Source organism: Mesoplodon mirus (assembly GCF_964341445.2).
Source record: "Mesoplodon mirus genome assembly, chromosome: 15".
NCBI classification, from domain to species: Eukaryota; Metazoa; Chordata; class Mammalia; order Artiodactyla; family Ziphiidae; genus Mesoplodon; species Mesoplodon mirus.
Genome location: NC_138991.1, coordinates 63,996,807 through 64,014,442, shown reverse-complemented (window position 1 = coordinate 64,014,442; position 17,636 = coordinate 63,996,807). Strand labels below are relative to the sequence as shown.

The 17,636-nt window shown below is 64.0% G+C and overlaps 1 protein-coding gene across 1 annotated transcript; it reads right to left on the bottom strand.

Annotated features, from left to right (window-relative positions):
- Positions 1-485: 485 nt before the first annotated feature.
- Positions 486-17,194, bottom strand: CASKIN1 (CASK interacting protein 1). The gene is made up of 20 exons (XM_082644130.1): positions 17,006-17,194; positions 10,680-10,731; positions 10,475-10,572; positions 10,123-10,268; positions 9,937-10,032; positions 9,687-9,817; positions 9,115-9,223; positions 8,925-9,033; positions 8,740-8,834; positions 8,457-8,574; positions 7,336-7,437; positions 7,143-7,231; positions 6,982-7,066; positions 6,805-6,896; positions 5,896-6,006; positions 5,713-5,814; positions 4,187-4,325; positions 2,063-4,108; positions 998-1,403; positions 486-684 (listed from the first exon to the last, which is right to left on the bottom strand). The coding sequence occupies exons 1-20, from the start codon at positions 17,097-17,099 to the stop codon at positions 585-587; spliced, it is 4,320 nt and encodes a 1,439-aa protein (XP_082500256.1). The 5' UTR covers positions 17,100-17,194; the 3' UTR covers positions 486-584.
- Positions 17,195-17,636: the final 442 nt, after the last annotated feature.

The window sequence follows — 17,636 nt, the reverse complement described above, 5'->3', positions numbered from 1 at the left end:
AGGGAGGGGGTGCAGTGGGGCAGGGGGCCCAACCCCAGCCCCTTGTGCTGCGCTGGAGTGGCTGGCAGAGGTCCCCAATGGGCAGTTCTGTGCTGGGCATAGGCCTGTGCTCTGCCACAGATTGGGGAGGGGGCTACAGCAGCTGCCCCCCTCCCGCTGCCTCCCAGGGTGGACCCAACCTGGACTCGGGGCAGGGAGTTCAGAAGTTTCCCCTCCTCCACCCACAGCGGGCAGAGCCTGGTGGTGGGTGGGCAGGTGGCCCAGCAGTTATTGCACAGGGAGCAGCAGATAAGGAAGGGCACCCACAAGGCAGCAGCATCTGCCCAGAGCCCTTGGGTCCCCCAACCAGGCAGTCCTCCAAGCTGGGCCCAGGGACAGGAGTTGTGCTTGTGCGGGGGCTGGACAGGACGACCCACCCCCACCGCGTGCCCGCGGCCGCCTAGCGGGCTGCCCCCTGCGCCCCTCCCCCTTGGTCCACCGCCCTGCCCGCTCGCGCCGCCCCCGGAGGTACCCATCCTGAGGTAAAGGTCAGTGTGCGGGCCGGAGCCCAGGCGGCGCGGGTGGGCCCAACTTGGGCGGCCGCGTCACTCCAGCATGGCGTCCAGCTGGTCGGCCAGGTCGTCAAACATGCTGCCAATGTCGTCCAGGATGCTGCCGGTGCTCTTCTCCTCGGCGGCCGAGGGGCTGGGGGCGGGCGCAGTGTGAACTGGCTGGGTCGGCGCAGAACTTCCGGCCCCCATGTCCCGCCCCCGCGGAGGCCGGATCAGTCCACGCCCTCCCCACATCTGCCCCGCTCCGCCCCCGGCCCACTCACAGTAGCCTGTCGGGGGCTGGGGCAGCTCGTAGAGCCCCGCCCACGCCAGGCCGTGCCCAGCGCAACTCGGGCCCCGCGCGACTCGGCCCCGCCCTCGCAGGGCAGCCTCCAGGTGTGCACCCGCCGCGGGGGCGCACAGACCCCCCCCACCTACCCCCTCGCCGGACCGAGTCCTGCACCTACCGCGAGCCTTTCGCGTCCTCCTGCCGGATCTTCTCTTCTACGGCTTGCAGCGCCGCCGCCAGGCACGCGCTAGTCTCCTCAAGCTTCTGCCTGGCGCTGTCCCCCGGCGAGGCGCCGTCGGGCGCGGCGGGGGGCCCGGCTGCCGCTGCAGCAGCGCGCGGCGGCTTGGCTGGCACGTGCAGCGCGGGCACACCGGGGGACGGGGGCCTGGCCGGGCTGGCACTCAGCGAGGGCGGCGTGCTGGCGGGCTTGGTGAGGGCAGCAGGCGGCTGGCGTGCCGGCGAGGGCGACGGGCTGGCGCTGCCCGACTGCAGCCCCGCCGCTGCCTTGGCCGGCTTGGGCGCCGTGGGCGGTGGCGGCGGCTTGGGAGACACGGGCGGCGGCGTGCCGTGGGCACGCTTCACCTCTGCGGGGAAGAGGAGAGTCGCACCGGGGTGGGAGGTCGCGCGGCGCGCGCGCTGCCCATCCTGGCACAAGCCCTGCCCAAGCGCCCTGCCTCGAACGCCCTTTGCACTGCCGGCCGGGCTCCAGCTCCAGCCCTCCGCCCCCCGGCCTCCCTGAGGCTACCAGGGGGCACGCTTCCCTGTGCAGGCCTGCTTGGGTCACTGCTTCCAAACCCCGCCTGGTCCGCCCCCCACCTCCATTCCCCTCCAGGTGTGGCCTGTTGCAGACACTGGCCCTTCCGTTGCTTGAATGCCACAGGGCCTTTGCACCTCCGATCCTTCTGCCTGGAAGCCTCTCCCCTCCCTCCTGTGCTTGGGTCATTTTACAGCCAGGTCAGAATCCTCCCTTAGCCTTCCAGCATCGCGGGCCTGTCCTCCTTCCACAGGTGCTGCTATTCATGGGTTTCTGTGTCTCCTTCACTGAAGAATGTAAGGATCATCCACCCTTGTCTCAGCTCTCCTTGGTGAAGTGGTCCAGTGGGTGGATGGACGAGAGGGTCTGGGGATACTTTCCCACCCCACTCCACCTGGCCTTCATCAAATCCAAGAAGTGGAAAACCCCTCAGATCATGGCATGGGGAGCTGGAGGAGGGCCCTTCCCCAGCTGGCTCCCTGAACCTACCTGGGCTGCCAGGACCTGGCAGTGGCACCTTCTTGGAGGCAGGTGTGGGCGAGCCCTGGATCTTGGGCACGGGCTGAGCCAGAATGGGCTTGGGAGAGACAGGTGGCTTGGCCGGCTTCCGGGCATCACTGTCTGGCGGGGGCAGCGGGGGCAGGTGCAACAGGTCAGAGGGTGGGGGCTCAGCGGGTGGCGGTGGCGGGGGCAGCTCTGGGGGCCCAGCCTGCTCAGAGGCCGGACGGCGGCGCACAGTGCCTGTTCCATTCTGGTACACAGACAGCGGTGGTAGGGGAGGCTCAGGACCTGCCTCCCTCTCCTTGGCCTTGGGCCGGCGCTTGACTGTGTCGGACTCAGTGAGGATGAACTTGACGTTCTCCTGCTGGCTCTGCTTGGCTCGGATGCGCCTCTTGAGCGTGGCGCTGGCCTCCACCCTGGCCAGTGGTGGGCCCTCCACACCCGCCTCACCCTTGGCTGGACCTCGAGGCCGCTGCCGGGTAGCGCCATCTTCCACAAAGTGGCCGTGATCTGCAGGCCCCCCTGGCTCTCCCGGACCCCGGCGAGCAGTGGCCAGAAGTCCCGTGACAGGCCCACTCAGTGTGCGGCGCCGATTCACCACCTCGCCGTCAGGCCCAATGGCCTCCTTGTGCTTCACTGAGGCCAACACCGTGGCCACCCGGCCTGGCTCCGGGCTGGCGGGGCGAAGCATGGGGTGGCCCTCAGGGGGCCTGCGGGCTCCCCGGCCCCCACCCCCAATGGACGACAGCTCGAGCATGGCTGCAATGCTCTTCACGCTGCCAGCGCTTCCTGTGTCCACGCTGCCAGCCAAGTCACTAGCCCGCCGGCGCTGTGCCCGGATCCCCAGCCGGCCGTCCTCGGTCCCAGCCCCCTCGGTCTCTGCATCTGGCACTGACTCATCAGCCAGGTTGGCACTGGCCATGGCTGAGCTGGAGCGCTTGGGCGGGGGTGGGGGGGGCCCCTTCTTTCGCGGCCGCACAGCGAACGACTGGCTGCGGTTGACGTTCTTGTCAGCGCCAGCGGGTGCCCGCACCGAGTGGCTACGGCCCACACGCCGCTGGACTGTGGCGTAGGGCCCCGCTGTGGCCGGCACCAGCAGCTCGTCCCGCTCCGGCTCGCTGTCGGACGCCGCGTAGCGATTCAGGCTGTGGGCGCGCTTCTTGGGCCGCCCTGGCTCCATGTTGGCCTCAGGGGGCAGGCACAGCGTGGGCACAGGCGTGGGCATGGCCGCAGGCGCAGGCCCCGGAGCAGCCGGCCCTGCTTCGCTCTCCACGGGTTGGGGCAGCACGTAGGCAAAGCCACGGTGTGTGGGTGACTGAGGCAGCGAGCGAGGTGACATGGGTCGCTCCACTGGTGGCAGCAGCTGTGGGGTGGGCTTCACCTTGGCTGTGGCTGGGGCTGGGCCATGAGGCCCCCCCAGGGATTGCGGGGAGCCTGGCCGGGCTTTTGTGGGAGTCTGGGGGGGCGTGAAGTGGCTGGTACCTGGTGGAAGGACCTGCCGTGGCTTGCCAGGCACTGGGGGCACACTGGCCCGCTTGACGCTGTGGCCGTGGCGGCTGGGCCGGGCCTCCTTGTGGGGGGTACCTGGGGCCGGCCCCTCCTCCAGCAGGTACTCCTGGCTTCGTGACATGGGGCTGCCAGGCCCTGGGGGCCCGTCGCCCAGCAGCTCCTGAGAACTGCTCATGTGCCGTGCCCGCCCACCCAGGCTGGGCTCCTGCCGCATGGAGGCCCTTGGGGTGGGCGGCAGGTGGTTGGAGGGCTTCTCAGTAGGGGCAGCGGCAGCGGCAGCCCCTTCGGCCGGGCCCGTCAGGGCAGCCTGCAGCTCACCGCTGAGCTCACTGTCCTGGAAGGTGGTCATCTTAGGAGACTGGCAGTCAGCAGGGGCAGGCTCGGGTGGGGGTGGCGACTCGATGGCCATCACTTCAAGTGACTGTGGTACCTTCCGGCGCAGGGGTCCCCCCTCATACTTGGCGTACTCTGCCTTCTGCAGCTCTGCCAGTTTCCTCACTGCCAGCATCAACTTCTTCTGGTGTCCTGAGTGGGGCGGGGGGCAGGTCAGGCCAGGGAGGGTGGTGAGGACCAGGAGGCAGTGTGGGCGGGGTGGGGCCTCACCCAGCTTGGTGATGCCGATCTCCTGCAGGTCTTCCCAGGTGATGTCGGTGATGAAGTCGATGTTCTCGTAGCCATTGTCCACCAGCACCTTGTAGTACTGAGCCAGGCCAATCATGGACAGCCACATGGCCAGGTTAGCCTACGGAGCAGGGGACACAGAGGGCAGCCCGAGCTGGCTGCCCACACCCTGCCTATTACTCAGAGCTGTCAGAGGAGAGGGCACCGGGCCAGCCTGGCACAGAGAGACGGAAGGACAAACAGACAGGCCCGAGGCATCAGCTTTGGAGACAGTGCAGCCTTGACAGGAGCCCAAGGCCAGCTCACACACACTTGCGAACATATGCAAACACACACAGAGGGGCGACTCTCTCCTCAGGATACCCTTTGGGAGAGGGGGAAGTATGCGCTTCCTCACCTGCCCAGGCAGCCATGGGGACAGCATCCACGTGGACACACCACACACGTCATGGACACAGACACACAGCACCACCAACCAGATACGTGTATACACACACCCTGCATCCCAGCCATCCACGGGCACTGACACCCCTCTGAGTCACGCTCACGCCCTCTCACCACTTCCCCACCAGCGTCAGGCACACGTCACACAGCCTTGTCACACGCCTGGCAAATATCCGTGATGGTCTTCACCCAGAACCACCGGTGGCTCCCTGAATGGCATCCACCCATCCACACTCCCAGCTGGATGTCACTCATGCACCAACACAGCACACTTGGTCACCTCCTTGGGTGCACAAGCGAAGTGAAGCCCCTGGGACCCGGACGTGCTGGCTGGGAGGACCCCTGAGCCGCTGACTGAGTGGGGTGAGGCAGAGTGGATGAGCACAAACCCACCTGTCACCAACCCACAGCCCTGGGGCTCTCGGTGGCCATGGCATCTCCCTCACAGACGGGTGGGAGCCCGAAGCACAGCGCAAGGCCCAGAGAGGCAGCATGGATGTGACAGGCCCCGGGCCCACCTTCTCCCAGCCCAGAGCCTGTCCCACCACAGACTGCCTGTTCGTGAAAGCACGGGCCGCGGCTGGTGTGGCTGTCAGCCAGTGTGTGCAGTCACCAGTGGGCGCCTTGAATGTATTTAGCATACGCGTGCTGTGTACCCGAAGCATGCACAGGCGTCTTCCCCATACATGTGCCTGGGTGTGCGCAAGCACATCCCATCCCCACGGCCCCCTGCAGTGTCTGGGTGTGTGTGTGATGGGCAGTGCTGTGGGGTGCCGGGTGGCTCCGGTGTCCCTGTGGGGCCTCCTGAGTGTGGAGCACATAGTGGAGATGGGGACTCTCCAGGCTTCAGGCTCCCCTCGCCCTCAGAGGCGGTCACCACTGCCCCTGCCCCTGCCCCAGGGAGGCAGGCCCCAGTGGCCCTGATGGACAAACAGAGGTCATCCTCTGCTCTCCTCTCTCTGGACTCCCCGGAGGGCAGGGGTGGGCTGTAGCCAGGGAGGCAGGCTGTCTGTCTGTCTGTTTGCCCAACCTGGGACTGGCCACTGGGGTGCAGGGGGCCTTACGGGTTTGTGCTCAGGCAGCCAGTCGGGGATGCTCAGGCCGCTGATCTCTGCAGTGATCTTCTTCCGGTGGCCTGGCTTGGTGACCCCGATGGCCGTGAGGTCCTAGGTGGAGGAGAGGCCCATTAGCAGAAGGCTGGGGGCCCATCTCTGGGTCAGCTGGTAGACAGCCTTCGGGCAGCTCACCTCGGGGGTCATGCGGCTGATGGTGGGCAGGTCATAGCCGGCGCTGATGAAGTTGGGGGCGTAGAGCTGCAGCTGGAACGTGGCAAGCCACTGGCTGACAGCCTCGGCGCCCTGGAAGACACAAGGCACCCGCTGCAGGCTCGCCCGCCTGCTCCCCCGCCAGGCATGCACCCCAGCCACCGCGGCGCCTCCTTCTCTGCTCAGCTGAAGACCACGCAGTGCAATCTGCTGTCCGCTGGGCCGTCTGCAGCCAGGCCCCGTCAGCCTGGCCTGGGTGCTCCTCCTCGCTCTGTGGTCCTGGGTGCCGCTGTCTTGAGCATCGTCCAGCACCTCGGCCTCCTTCTGTGATCTCCACCAGGAGGGTCCAGCTGCTGTCCACATCACAGGCCTCCCTGACCGTCCCCCCCATTCCTGGACCAGGGACACCCTGCAGTGTGGCCCTGTGTGAGGGGCTCTGGGAATGGGGCCTCAGGCGGGACAATTTAGCGCTTCCCCTCTACGCCCCAGAAGGTGGGCTCTACCCAGAGGAATGCAGGAGGACTCAGCCAGCAGCTCATGCCCGCCCTAGCACACAGGTGCATGCACACAGGACCTGTCTCACCCACATACACGCCTTGGCTCGTCTCACATCCATGCCATTCCACACGCACACACATGTGCACATGTGCCCGCATCACAATCACACCAGCCACACACAAACACACCCCCACTCACCTGACACCCGTGTCACACTTCCTAGACACACTAGCTTACACGCACAGCGTGTACAAGAGACAACAGCTACACACACAGACTGACAGACCAACAGAAGGACAGGCCCGGCCTGTCAAGGGCCCTGGCTGTGCTGCGGCCAAGCCAGGCAGGCTGCCCTGGGCGCCCCCCCACCTGCAGCTGGCCCAGGCCTTGTACCTTGCCCTCCGATGCTGTCTCCAGCTTCTTGGGTGGCTGCTCCCCATAGACCTGCCCGGCATGGGTCACTGGAGTCTGGGACCGGGTGGCACCTGGGGACGAGAGGGTGTGATGGGGCAATGGCTGCCTGGGGGCCACCTCCTGGCCAGGCCAGCAGTGCTGTGTCCTTGCTCTTACCTGAAGAGCCCTCCGGAGGCTTGACAGGGCTGTCCCCGGGGCTGGAGTCGGAGACAGACTTCTGGGAGAGCACGGTGGCCAGGAGCTGCAACGCAGACAGGCTGGCTGGCCAGTGCTGCTCTAGACACAGGCCATCCCGGTCCTGCCACCAACCCACCTACCTTGACCCCTTCAGAGCCTGCGTGCAGGGTGTGGCCCCCGCTGCTCCGGCCACTGGCCACACTGCTCAAGCTGCCACTGCGGTCCCCGCCTGCCAGCAGGAGGGAGCAGCATCAGCTAGTGCCAGCCCTGCAGAGCCCAGGTGCTGCCTTGCAGAAGTGCCACCGCCACCACCCTCCAGAGGCCCCCACCTACCTGCAAATGGCTTCCTCAGCACCCAGATCTCCTCTGGGGGTGCAGAGGGCCCTGCTGAGCTGCCTCCCTGGGGTGGGCTTGGTTCGGCACCTGCTCGAGAACCTGTGGGCCAAGCACAGTCTCCCTGAATCCTGGACTGGCCCAGCCCTGGGGCATCCCCTGGTCTGGCCCCCAAGTCTGCGCAGAGCAGAGGCTGGACACACACATGCCTGGGGGTCAGTACAGCCTCCTCCCACCCTGTCTCTGAGGAGCTGAGCGACCCTCAGAAGGCCCTTCCCAACCTTGGACATTTGAGAGCAGGAGAGCATGGCAGAGAGGGGAGCAGGCCAGGCTACCCTGTGGTCCTGGAGGTGGGAGTAGGGAATTGCAGGAGGGTGCAAACCCCTCTGTGCCTGGGGAGCAGGGGGAGGGAGGAGGCCCCCAGGAGCCTGGGTCCAGGCTCCTCACCCCAGGGAACTAGATGACCTTGGGTGGATTGGCCGTACCTCCTAAGTGGCCCCCCTTGCCCTCTCACCCGGCCTGTCAATCTCCATATCCTCTCTGTGGGGTAAACGAATCACACCAGTCCCCCATCTGAAGCCATTCCATGGCCCTATGGCCTCATCCTGCACCCCCTCCCTCTCTGTCACCAAGTCAGCCACATTGGGCTCCCTTGGACCCTTACACAGTCACACTCTGTCCTGCTTCAGTGCCTTTGCACGTGTGGTTCCTGCTGCCGGGAATGCTCTGCCTGTGGCTAGCCCCTCCCACTTCTCAGGGCCTTCTCTGTCCACACTTGTCTAAAGTGGATCTCCATCTGCAATCTCTGTGTCACTAGTTGGTACGTTTCCTTCCACATTTATTTCACTGCTCCCTTCTCCCCTCCCTCCCCGAGGGCAAGCTCCTTGGGAGCAAGAATGACGTCCATCTGGGATACCATCTATTCCTACTACCTGGCATGCAATGTCTGTTGAATACGTGAAGGAGTGGGTCTGGGGATGCTGATGAGGAGACAGCTGGCAGGACACACTCTGGACCCCACACCTAGCAATGGCTAGAGCTGACAATCCTTGCCCTGCCACCCAAAACGCGGTGCACCTGCTTCCTTCTGGCCCGCAAGCCTATCCCTGGGTGGGACTTGCCTGCTCGCTTGACGATGGCCTCGCCCAGGGAGGACGGGAAGTAGCCCACACGGTCATTGCCTGTCCTGTTGTCATGGATACAGCCCTTCCACCGGCCGTCTGGATGCTGCTCGAGGACCTGGCCAGATACGGTGGGGGGAGCATGCTCAGGGAGACACCTCTCCATGTCAAGTGGGTGGGTGGCCTTGGCCTCCTGCTCAGAACCCCCAGTTGCTGCCGGGTGTTGCGGGGAGCATTCCAGGTCCCATTCATCCCTGTTCCAGCAGCCCCAGGCCATCCTTACTGTGATAATGTCCCCGGCTTTCACATTGAGGCTGGTCAGGTCGTAATTGTTGCAATAATCCTTGGTCGCCCGGACCTGCAGGGCTGCCGAGGCCTCTGGGGACACAGGAGGCAGCAGACCCCCCAGTCCTGTGAGCCGGCCTGGCCCAGGCCCCAGCCCTGCCCCCCGGCCCCGCCCGGGCCCACCTCGCAGCAGCTGCTTGATCTCCTTGCTGGCCTGGGAGGTGGTGAATTGGTGCACGATGTCCAGGGCCGTCTGGCTGTAGGTGTTCCTCACGTGGGCATTGATCCCATTCTGTATGTGCCAGAGGGTGAGGACTCTCAGGAGCCCCCTACACCCCCACTTGACCCCAGCTCCCTCTGGCCCCTAACTCACATCGAGCAGCAGCCGAACCACTTCCGTCTTCCCACAGAGTGCGGCCTCGTGCAGGGCCGTGCCGGACTTGGTCTGGCGGTTAATGTCAATGCCAGCTTGGAGGAGGAGTCTGACGGGGAGGTAGGAGGAGCAGGCAGGGCCCTGCACAGAGAGCCCTCTGCCCCAGCACCCCCAAGCCGGGCTCCAGTTCCTGGGGGCTGAGGATGAGCTAACCCTGTCCCACATCCCCGACAACCCCTCCCTGTGTTAACCCTTCACACTCTTATCTCGTCTCATCCTAGTGTAGGCAGTGCTGCGATGCCCACTTTAAGGATGGGGAAACTGAGGCTCAGAGAAGTTAAGAGTCTCCTCAAGGTCAGCCAGCAAGTGGCACAGGCTGTGGGGCTATAGAAGACCACTCCCCACCCACCTCCAGTACATCCTTTATGTGGGCGGCTTGAGGCATCCTTCGTATCCAGAGACCTGACCACATCCCCACAGCTCCCTGGCTGCTCCTGTCTTATTGCCAAGCCAGGAGCAGGAACCCCAAGGCTGGGTGCCCCTTACCCCGCCCCCACCCCCCACGGCCATACCTGATGATGTCGATGTGGCCATTCTTGGCTGCCAGGTGCAGGGGGCTGGTGCCATTGGGGTTGGTGGTGTCCCCTGGCCGGGGCTCTAGCAAGGCCGCACACATGTTGCTGCTCAGGAGCAGCTGGACCACCTAGAAGGAGGGGTCAGAGTAGGGGGGCCCAGGAATGGGGTGGGGAGCTGCAGTTTGTCTCCCACTCCCACCCCAGGAGAAGAAGTTGGTGTCCCACTCAGCTCCCTGGGGAGACTTACCCCAACGCGGCCGAACTCACAGGCAAGGTCCAGGGGCGTCTTCCCCGAGTTGTCCACCATGCATGGGTTGGACTGGTGCTGGAGCAGCATCTCAGACTGCAGGGACCACAGGGTGTGGTCAGGCCCAATGCATCCGTCAGGCTCATTCTGCCTCAGGGACCCTGTCACCCTTGAGGTGGTCCTTACCACGTCGTAGTGTCCATGCTGGGCCGCCAAGTGCAGGGGGATGTGGCCCTCATCAGATGGGACATTCACCGCTGAGCCCGCCTTCAGCACCAGCTTCATGGGCTCCTTCCGGCCCTGCCAGGCCGCATAGTGTAGCGGCCGCATGCCTGTGGGCAAGGGGGGCGGTTGGGAGCTAGCCCCTGACCCTGAACCCAACCCTCACTTCTAGGATGCTGATCCCATGAGAACCTGCCTCAACCCAGACCAAGACCCGGGGCTGAGACCTCAGTTGAGGGGTCATCCTGGCCTCCAGGGACCCCACTTCTGACCTTGACCCCCTGCCTCTGGCTCTGAGATCCCTGACAGGCCTTGCCTTTGTTGTCCTTGATGTCCACAGCAGCCTGGGCCTCCAGCAGCAGGGTGATCAATTCCGTGTTGCCATTCAGGGCTGCGTGGTGCAGGGCAGAAAAGCTGGGACAGGTGACAGACATGTATGGGCAAGGAGCAGGGCACCCTGCCTTCCCCAGGAGTCCTTGACCCCCATACCAGACTGACATCTCCCCGGGCTGAGAACTCACCCATCTGGGTCTTGGAAATTGACATTGATCTTCTTGGTGGAGCCCAGGAGCTCTGGGGTGGGAAGGAGACAGGGTGAGGGAGGCTCCGTCCAGCCCCTACTGAGGCCTACCTGGGTCCCAGCCCCCTCTAGACAGAAAGCAGGCAGAGAGCAGCTGGCTAGCTCCCTGGCAGGCTCAGAGCCAAAGCTATCTAGGTCTTTAGTCTAGAAATGTTCATTCATTCAACCCTGTTTCCAGCACTCAGCATCAGGTACCAACTTTTGGCCCTTGGTTTCCCACTGAACTAAGACGTTGGGAGGTTCATAGGCCCTGTCCCTGCCTGGGAACAGAAGCCAGGGCTGTGCACCCACACAGGCGCACACATGTGCACATGAACCCCCCTCCCTTGAGACGCTGGCTGAGCACCTGCCAATGGTGGGAGGGAGAGAGCCAGCCCAATCTGTCTCTCAGAAGGACCCAGATGGGGCCGGGGGTGGCCCAGGAAGGCTGGAACACCCGGAAATGGGGGTATCTCTGGGGAAGATCTGCATTTCCAGGGTTCAGCCTCCCCCAACTCCCAGCCTGAGGCCTGGTCTGTGTAGATGAGCCCCATTTGGCAGGGCAGGATGGGGAGGCAGGCAAGTGGGCCAGTGCCTCCAAGCAACCACATTACAATGGCCCCCTCATCTATGGGGGCATGCGCAGGCCCCAGGGTCAGCCCGCCTGAAGCCCGAGGGGCCCCAGACCTCCCTTGGGGGACCCAGTCTACTCCCGGGGCGTCCCCAGTCCTGGCCTCCACCAGCCGCCTGCTAGAGGAGGGGAGCCCACCGATGCCCTCCCCATGGGCTCAGGTCCAGCCGGACTCGGGCCAATCCCCTGCCTGTCTGGGCCACGGTTACATAAACCATTTGTGGGTCAGTCACTCTGTGAGGGAGGGGCTGGCAGGACAGAAGCCCCTTTGTCCAGGGTCAGGACAGGGATGGGGGCAGGGGGCTGAGGGAGTCGAGTCACAGAGGGGCTGCTGCAGGGCCTGCTCTGTGACCCACAGCAGCCCCGGCTGCTCCGGCCTCGGTTCTCAGCTTTTGGATGTAGGGTGTGGGTCCCTCAATGGCCCACAAAGTCAGACGGGCCTGAATTCAAATCCTCCCTCTGCCCCTTACTAGCCCTGAGGCCTTGGCTGTGAGCTCGAAGGGTCTAACAGGGCCAGCCTCACAGGCGTAAGGGCGCCTCCAGACAATACATGAAGGGTCTGGCACAGAGTCAGCTCAGCACGTGGCAGTTCCTAATACTAGCCCTATAGGAATCCCACCCCACCCTCCCCAGTGAGGGGCTTCTCCAGTGAAGAGCCGAAGAGCTGAGGCTCCAGGACGAGAGCGTCTCCACTCCCCTGCCCCTCCCCCCGCCTCAGACACTTGGCTGATGCTAACGGCTGTCTAAGTTGGCAGCAGTGCCACCCCTCCTTCCCCGTGGTGGTCCAGGGCAAAACCTTGGAGGCAGCCCTGGGTCCTTTCTTGAGCCCTTATATCTTCTCCATCGGTCAATCCTGTTGGCTCTACTTTCAAGACACCTTCAAAGCACACCTGGAATCCTACCCTTTCTCACCAGCACCATCATCACCACCCTGGGCCAGGCCAGCGTCCCTCAAAGGACCACTGCCATCACCTCCCCCTGGCATCCCCACTTCCACCCTGCCCCCTCCAGTCCATCCTCCATACCCACTGAGGTCAGAGGGACCCCATTAGAACATGGGTCCGGTCCCATTACTCCTGTCTCACTGGGGTTGGAGGCCAAAGCCGGACAATGGCCCTGTATGATGCAGCCCTCCTTTCACTTCGAATTCCTCCTCACCCCTGTTCCAGCCACCTGAGCCTCCTTGATGGCACTCCAACACACCTGTCTCCCCTGCCACAGGGCCTTTGCACATGCTCTGTGTGTGTGTGTGCATGTGTGTGTGTGTGTGTGTGTGTGTGTGTGTGTGAGCCATTCTTCCCTCAATTATCCCCATTATTCCCTCTTCATGTCCTTCGGGTCTCTATCCAAGACCTGCTTGTCAAAGCCTCCTCCCCCATCTAAAATGGTAATCCCCTGGGAGTTTCCTGGTGGTCCAGTGGTTAGGACTCGGCACTTTCACTGCCATGGCCCAGGTTCAGTCCCTGGTTTGGGAACTAAGATCCTGCAAGCTGTCCGGTGTGGCCAAAAAATAAAAAATAAAAAATAAATAAGGGCTTCCCTGGTGGCGCAGTGGTTGAGAGTCCGCCTGCCGATGCAGGGGACACGGGTTCGTGCCCCGGTCCGGGAGGATCCCACATGCCGCGGAGCGGCTGGGCCCGTGAGCCATGGCCGCTGGGCCTGCGCGTCCGGAGCCTGTGCTCCGCGGCGGGAGAGGCCACAACAGTGAGAGGCCCGCGTACCGCAAAAAAAAAGAAATTAAATAAATAAATAAATAAATAAATAAATAAAACGGTAATCCCCTTCCCATCTCGTGTCTGTTGTATTTTTCTCTTTAGCCCCCATACCACCATTTATCTTGTTCACTGTCCATCTCCATCGCTAAATTACAGGCTCCAAAAGGACAACAGTTTTTATCTATTTTGCTCACTGCTGTATCCTTGGTGGCCGAAACACTGCCAGGTGCACACACGGTGCTCCGTAACTGGTGACTGAACTGTACCCTCATCCCACACACTCTGTCCACCTGCCAGGGCCGGCTTCAAGTGCGTCACCTGTGCAGCCACTCAGAAGAGCCCCACACCTGGCTGGATGCTCTGCTGTCGCGAGATTGTTATTCTTTGTTTTTGTTTTGGGGGGTTTTTTTTGGCCCCATCTTGTGGCATGCGGAACTTCCCCGACCAGGGATTGAACCCGCGCCTGCTGCAGTGGAAGCGTGGAGTCTTAACCACTGGACCACCAGGGAAGTCCTATTATTTTTTTGGACAAGTCACCCCCCCCACCATTTTCATTTTGCGCTGGGCTCTGTGGATTATGCGGCCAGGTCTGCCACGGTCCCTTGTCGTGAAGATGAAGGGAGCCCAGGCATCGCTGTCCCCCAGCACCTCTGCCTTGCTCAAGCCCACGCTCAGCACATTCCTCCACCAAAAGGCTCTGGCCCCCGACTCTAATGTCTGCTGCCCCCCACCCTTCTTAGTTCCCATGTAGCCAGTTCTCAGCTTCTCCCCACAAGACTTCCCAGGCCAGCTCGCTCTCCTCCCTCCCGCAGCCAGGGTGCCCAGGCAGCTACGGAGCCAGGTGCTCTGAGTGGAGCCCGAGGCCAGGCCCACCTGCTCGCCCAGTCACAGCTGCAGGTGCCGAAATCTCAGAGGGGCTGGAGGTTGAGGCCCACGAAGTGACACAGACACCAGTGGGGAGAGGGTGTCTCCATCCAGAAGGGGATCACTCCCCACAGAAGAAGGAGCATCTTGCTAAGGTCATCTCCCCCCCCCCGCCACTCCTGGCCGCTGTTCTCCTCAAAGAGGAAAAGTGCTGGAATTGGATGAAGGGGGGCTTGAGGTCTTGGAGCACCCCCAATTCCCATGGGGACACTGGACACCCGGGAAGGTCCCAGAACTGCAGCCTGCCTGGGGCTGGGGGCTGTACCTCATGGAGCAGGTGCCCTGAATGAAGCTGGAGCAGAGCACGGCTTCAGGGGCCTGGGTGGGTGGGAGAGAGGAGGGCAAGTGGGGATAAGCTGAAGGCCCCAGGAGCCCCTTTCCCTTTTCCACGAGGGCACTAAGTCCTACGGATTGCCATCAGTCATAGCGCATATGCCTTGCCCCTGACCGCCCCCATGACTTGGGCTCTCCGGTCTCCTATCACCCCGGCCCTCTAACTGCTCTCCTGATACTACCCCTACCTCTGAAGTCACCTCCAAACTCCAGCTGCAGAGGCCCTGGGGGGAGCCCACCCCAGACCCTTTTCCACTCCACCCTTGTGGCCTCCCTCCACCCTTCTGCCCAGATGCTCCTCCAACCATGGAAGTCACCCACAGGCTACCTCCACAGAGCCACATCTGTCCCCAACAGGGACATGGTCTTGGCCTCCCCTGCTCCCACCGCAGATTGGCTGAGCCCTGTGGCCTCCAGCATAGAAAGGCACCCTTTCAAATCCCCCAGGGCATGCAGCTCTGAGCCAGACGCTGGAAGGGAACTCTTAGTGGGCCAAGGTGAGTGAGCACAGGAGTGCTGGCCGTAGTCTTCAGTGAAATGGAAGAAAGGGGAGGTTGGGCCAGAAGGAAGGGCAGGGTGTCTGCCCACACCCCAGAAGACCAACCTCCACCCCAGTATTTTCCCTCCCTAGCAGTCTCTTCTTCACTTCAAGGATGACTGCTAAGGGTGACGGTGCCTGTGCATGTAAGTGGAGGCTCCCTTCAGGCGGGATAGGGGTGCTGACAGAGCCTGGGGTGCCACTGGGGTGTGGGGTGAAGGGAAGGTGTCAGCACAGGAAGGAGACTGTGGAAACAAGAATCGTGGGAACACCTCTGGAGTTGGGGGCCCCAGGGAGCACCGCTGGATGCCCCCTACCCCATGGCCCAAACTCCAGCTGTACTTTGCTGAATCAAAATACATCTTACTCCAAAGCAGGCCAGTGTTGCCATGACAACCGAGCTAATTCATGGAGGGATTTCTCTGATTTATTATGCCGGCCCCTGTGAGTCAGAGAGCCCAGATTCGGGTGCCAGGGCAGGTGTCTCTCCTATCCAGAGACGAGGCCATGCAGGGGCAAATGCAGAGATCCAGGCAGAGACACAGGTAGAGGTAAAGGTCCCCACACCTCCCCTGGATGGCCAGAGTAGAAGTGGGGAGGAGTCCCCAAATCTGATGCCCCCACTTCCTCGGTGCACCGCCCTGGGCCATCAAGGAAATGGCTACAGTTAGCACTTCCGGAGCACTTACTAAGTGCCTGGGCTTCATGCGTGTACTCGCTGTTCTTACAACAATGCTACGAGGCAGGGACCACAAATGTCCCCATCCTACAGATGAGGAGACTGAAGCCCAGAGACTGGAGATGCCTGTGCCCAAGGTCGGATGGCCACTAGGTGGAAGACTTTGCCTTGCCTTCCACCTCTCAATCCCTGAGCCTGCTTTTGAGGCTCAGCTGAGGTTGCCTCTGCCTGAAAGCCCTCCCTTTCTGAACCCCGAGGCCCTGAAGCCAGCCCTAACTGGCAGACTATCCCTGGGCCTCCAGTGTGGAAGGCAGGGACCACCTGTGTATGTGTGCTTGCGAGGCACAGATGTGCAGCTCTCTAACTGCACAGAGCAGATAGTAGTGGCCAGGCAGGGGCTGCAGTGGGAGGGGTCCTCCTGGGACTCAAGGACCTACCCCCACCTGCCCCAGAGGCTGTCTCAGTTCTCAGCATCTCCCCTGGAGAGAGGGGAGGGTACCTCCCTGGCTTACATACAGTCCCAGGGGGTGGCATGGGGAGTCGGGGCACCCAGACTCCACCTGCTACCCAGCAGAGCCCTATCCGCGCCCACACAGGTGCCCTGACACACTGACACGGCCATACGTGCGCAGTCACACACGCGGCTGGTCCACACGCCCATCCATCCATCTCCAGGGTCCCCGGGGGAGGCTCCAGGCTGAGCTGGGATGAGTACTGGGATCAGGGCGCCAAGCTTCCAACTATCCCCTGGGACCCCCACAGAACAAGCTCAGGATGGCCAGTGGGAGACCCCCTCCCCCCCAGTCTCCTTTTCCAGCAGGGAAGCCAGAGAGGACCAGGGTCTGCACCTGCCTCGAACTCAGCCTACCCTGGGCTGGGCGACCTTGGGCCTCTGCTCCCCCTTCAGTAAATGGCCCCCAGCCGGCCATGCCTGGGCAGCCACACCCCCAGCATGGTCCTGCCACCCCCCCTTCCCTGATAAGCATGTTATTAAACATGGGGCGGGGAGGGGGTCTGACAGAGACTGTCAGCCCTGTGGTCTCCCCTTACCGCAAGAGGCCCCTCCCTCTCTCCATGGCGTGGGGGGGAATCCGCCTCGCCCTTTAAAGGCCCAGAAGAGACCTCCAGCTGTCAGCCCGCAGCCCGGGAAGGGAGGGGAACGGAGGCAGGAGAGAGGGATGCGAATGCCTGCGGCCTGGAAGGTGGGTGCCGCCAGGTGCCCGCTGGGGGGCTCGGGTGACGGCCTGGCGCTCGATGCAGCCCCTCCTTCAGTGCTGGTAGCGGGGGGCGCGGAAGGAAGGTCTGGGCGCTGCTGGCCCCGCCCCGCCCCCGGGGACCCGACAGCATCCCCCTCCCCGCCCTGCACCGGGCGGGGTGGGGGGCTCGGCGCTGGAGACGGCCCCGGGGCGCGCCGCGGCTCGCGTCCGCTCCCCGCGCCCCCCGTACCCCCCGTACCCCCCGCACTCACTGGCCTTTCCGGGCCGCGGCCTCTGCAGCAGCCTCTGCGCGGTCCCCACGTCCTCCGCCTTCACCGCCTGCACCAGTTCCTGCTCCTTCCCCATGGCGCGACCGGGGCCGCAGCGACGCGGCTGAGCTCCGTGCGCTCGGCGCGGCTCAGAGGCGGCGGCGGCCCCACGGCACCCGCCGCATCCTCCTCCCTCCCCCGCAGCCTCCTCCGCCGCCCGCGCCCCTCGCTGTCCTCGGGATCCAGCTCGGGCTCGGGCTCCCGGCGCGGAGGGGGCGGGGAGCGCGTCACGGGCGGGGGGCGGCCTGGGGGCGGGGGCCGGCGGCGGCGGGAGCGGGGCGGGGGCGCGGCACCTGGCGCCGCCTCCCGGACGCCTGGGTCCCCCTTCCTCGGCCGCTGACCTCGGTGCGCCCGCGCCGGCCGCGCGCCCGACTCCTTGGCTCCGCCCCTACATTAGGACCCGTCCTCCCGAGACGCCCCCTCCCCACGTGCGGGCCGCGCGGCTCAGGCCCGGCCTCTGCGGACCCCCCGCGGCCCCGGCGACCGCCAGGGGCTAGGGACAGTAGCCGCCGGGGGGCCGGACACTGAGCCCCGACTCGGCGGCGGCGCCGCCAGGCAGAGCCTGAGAGAGGCT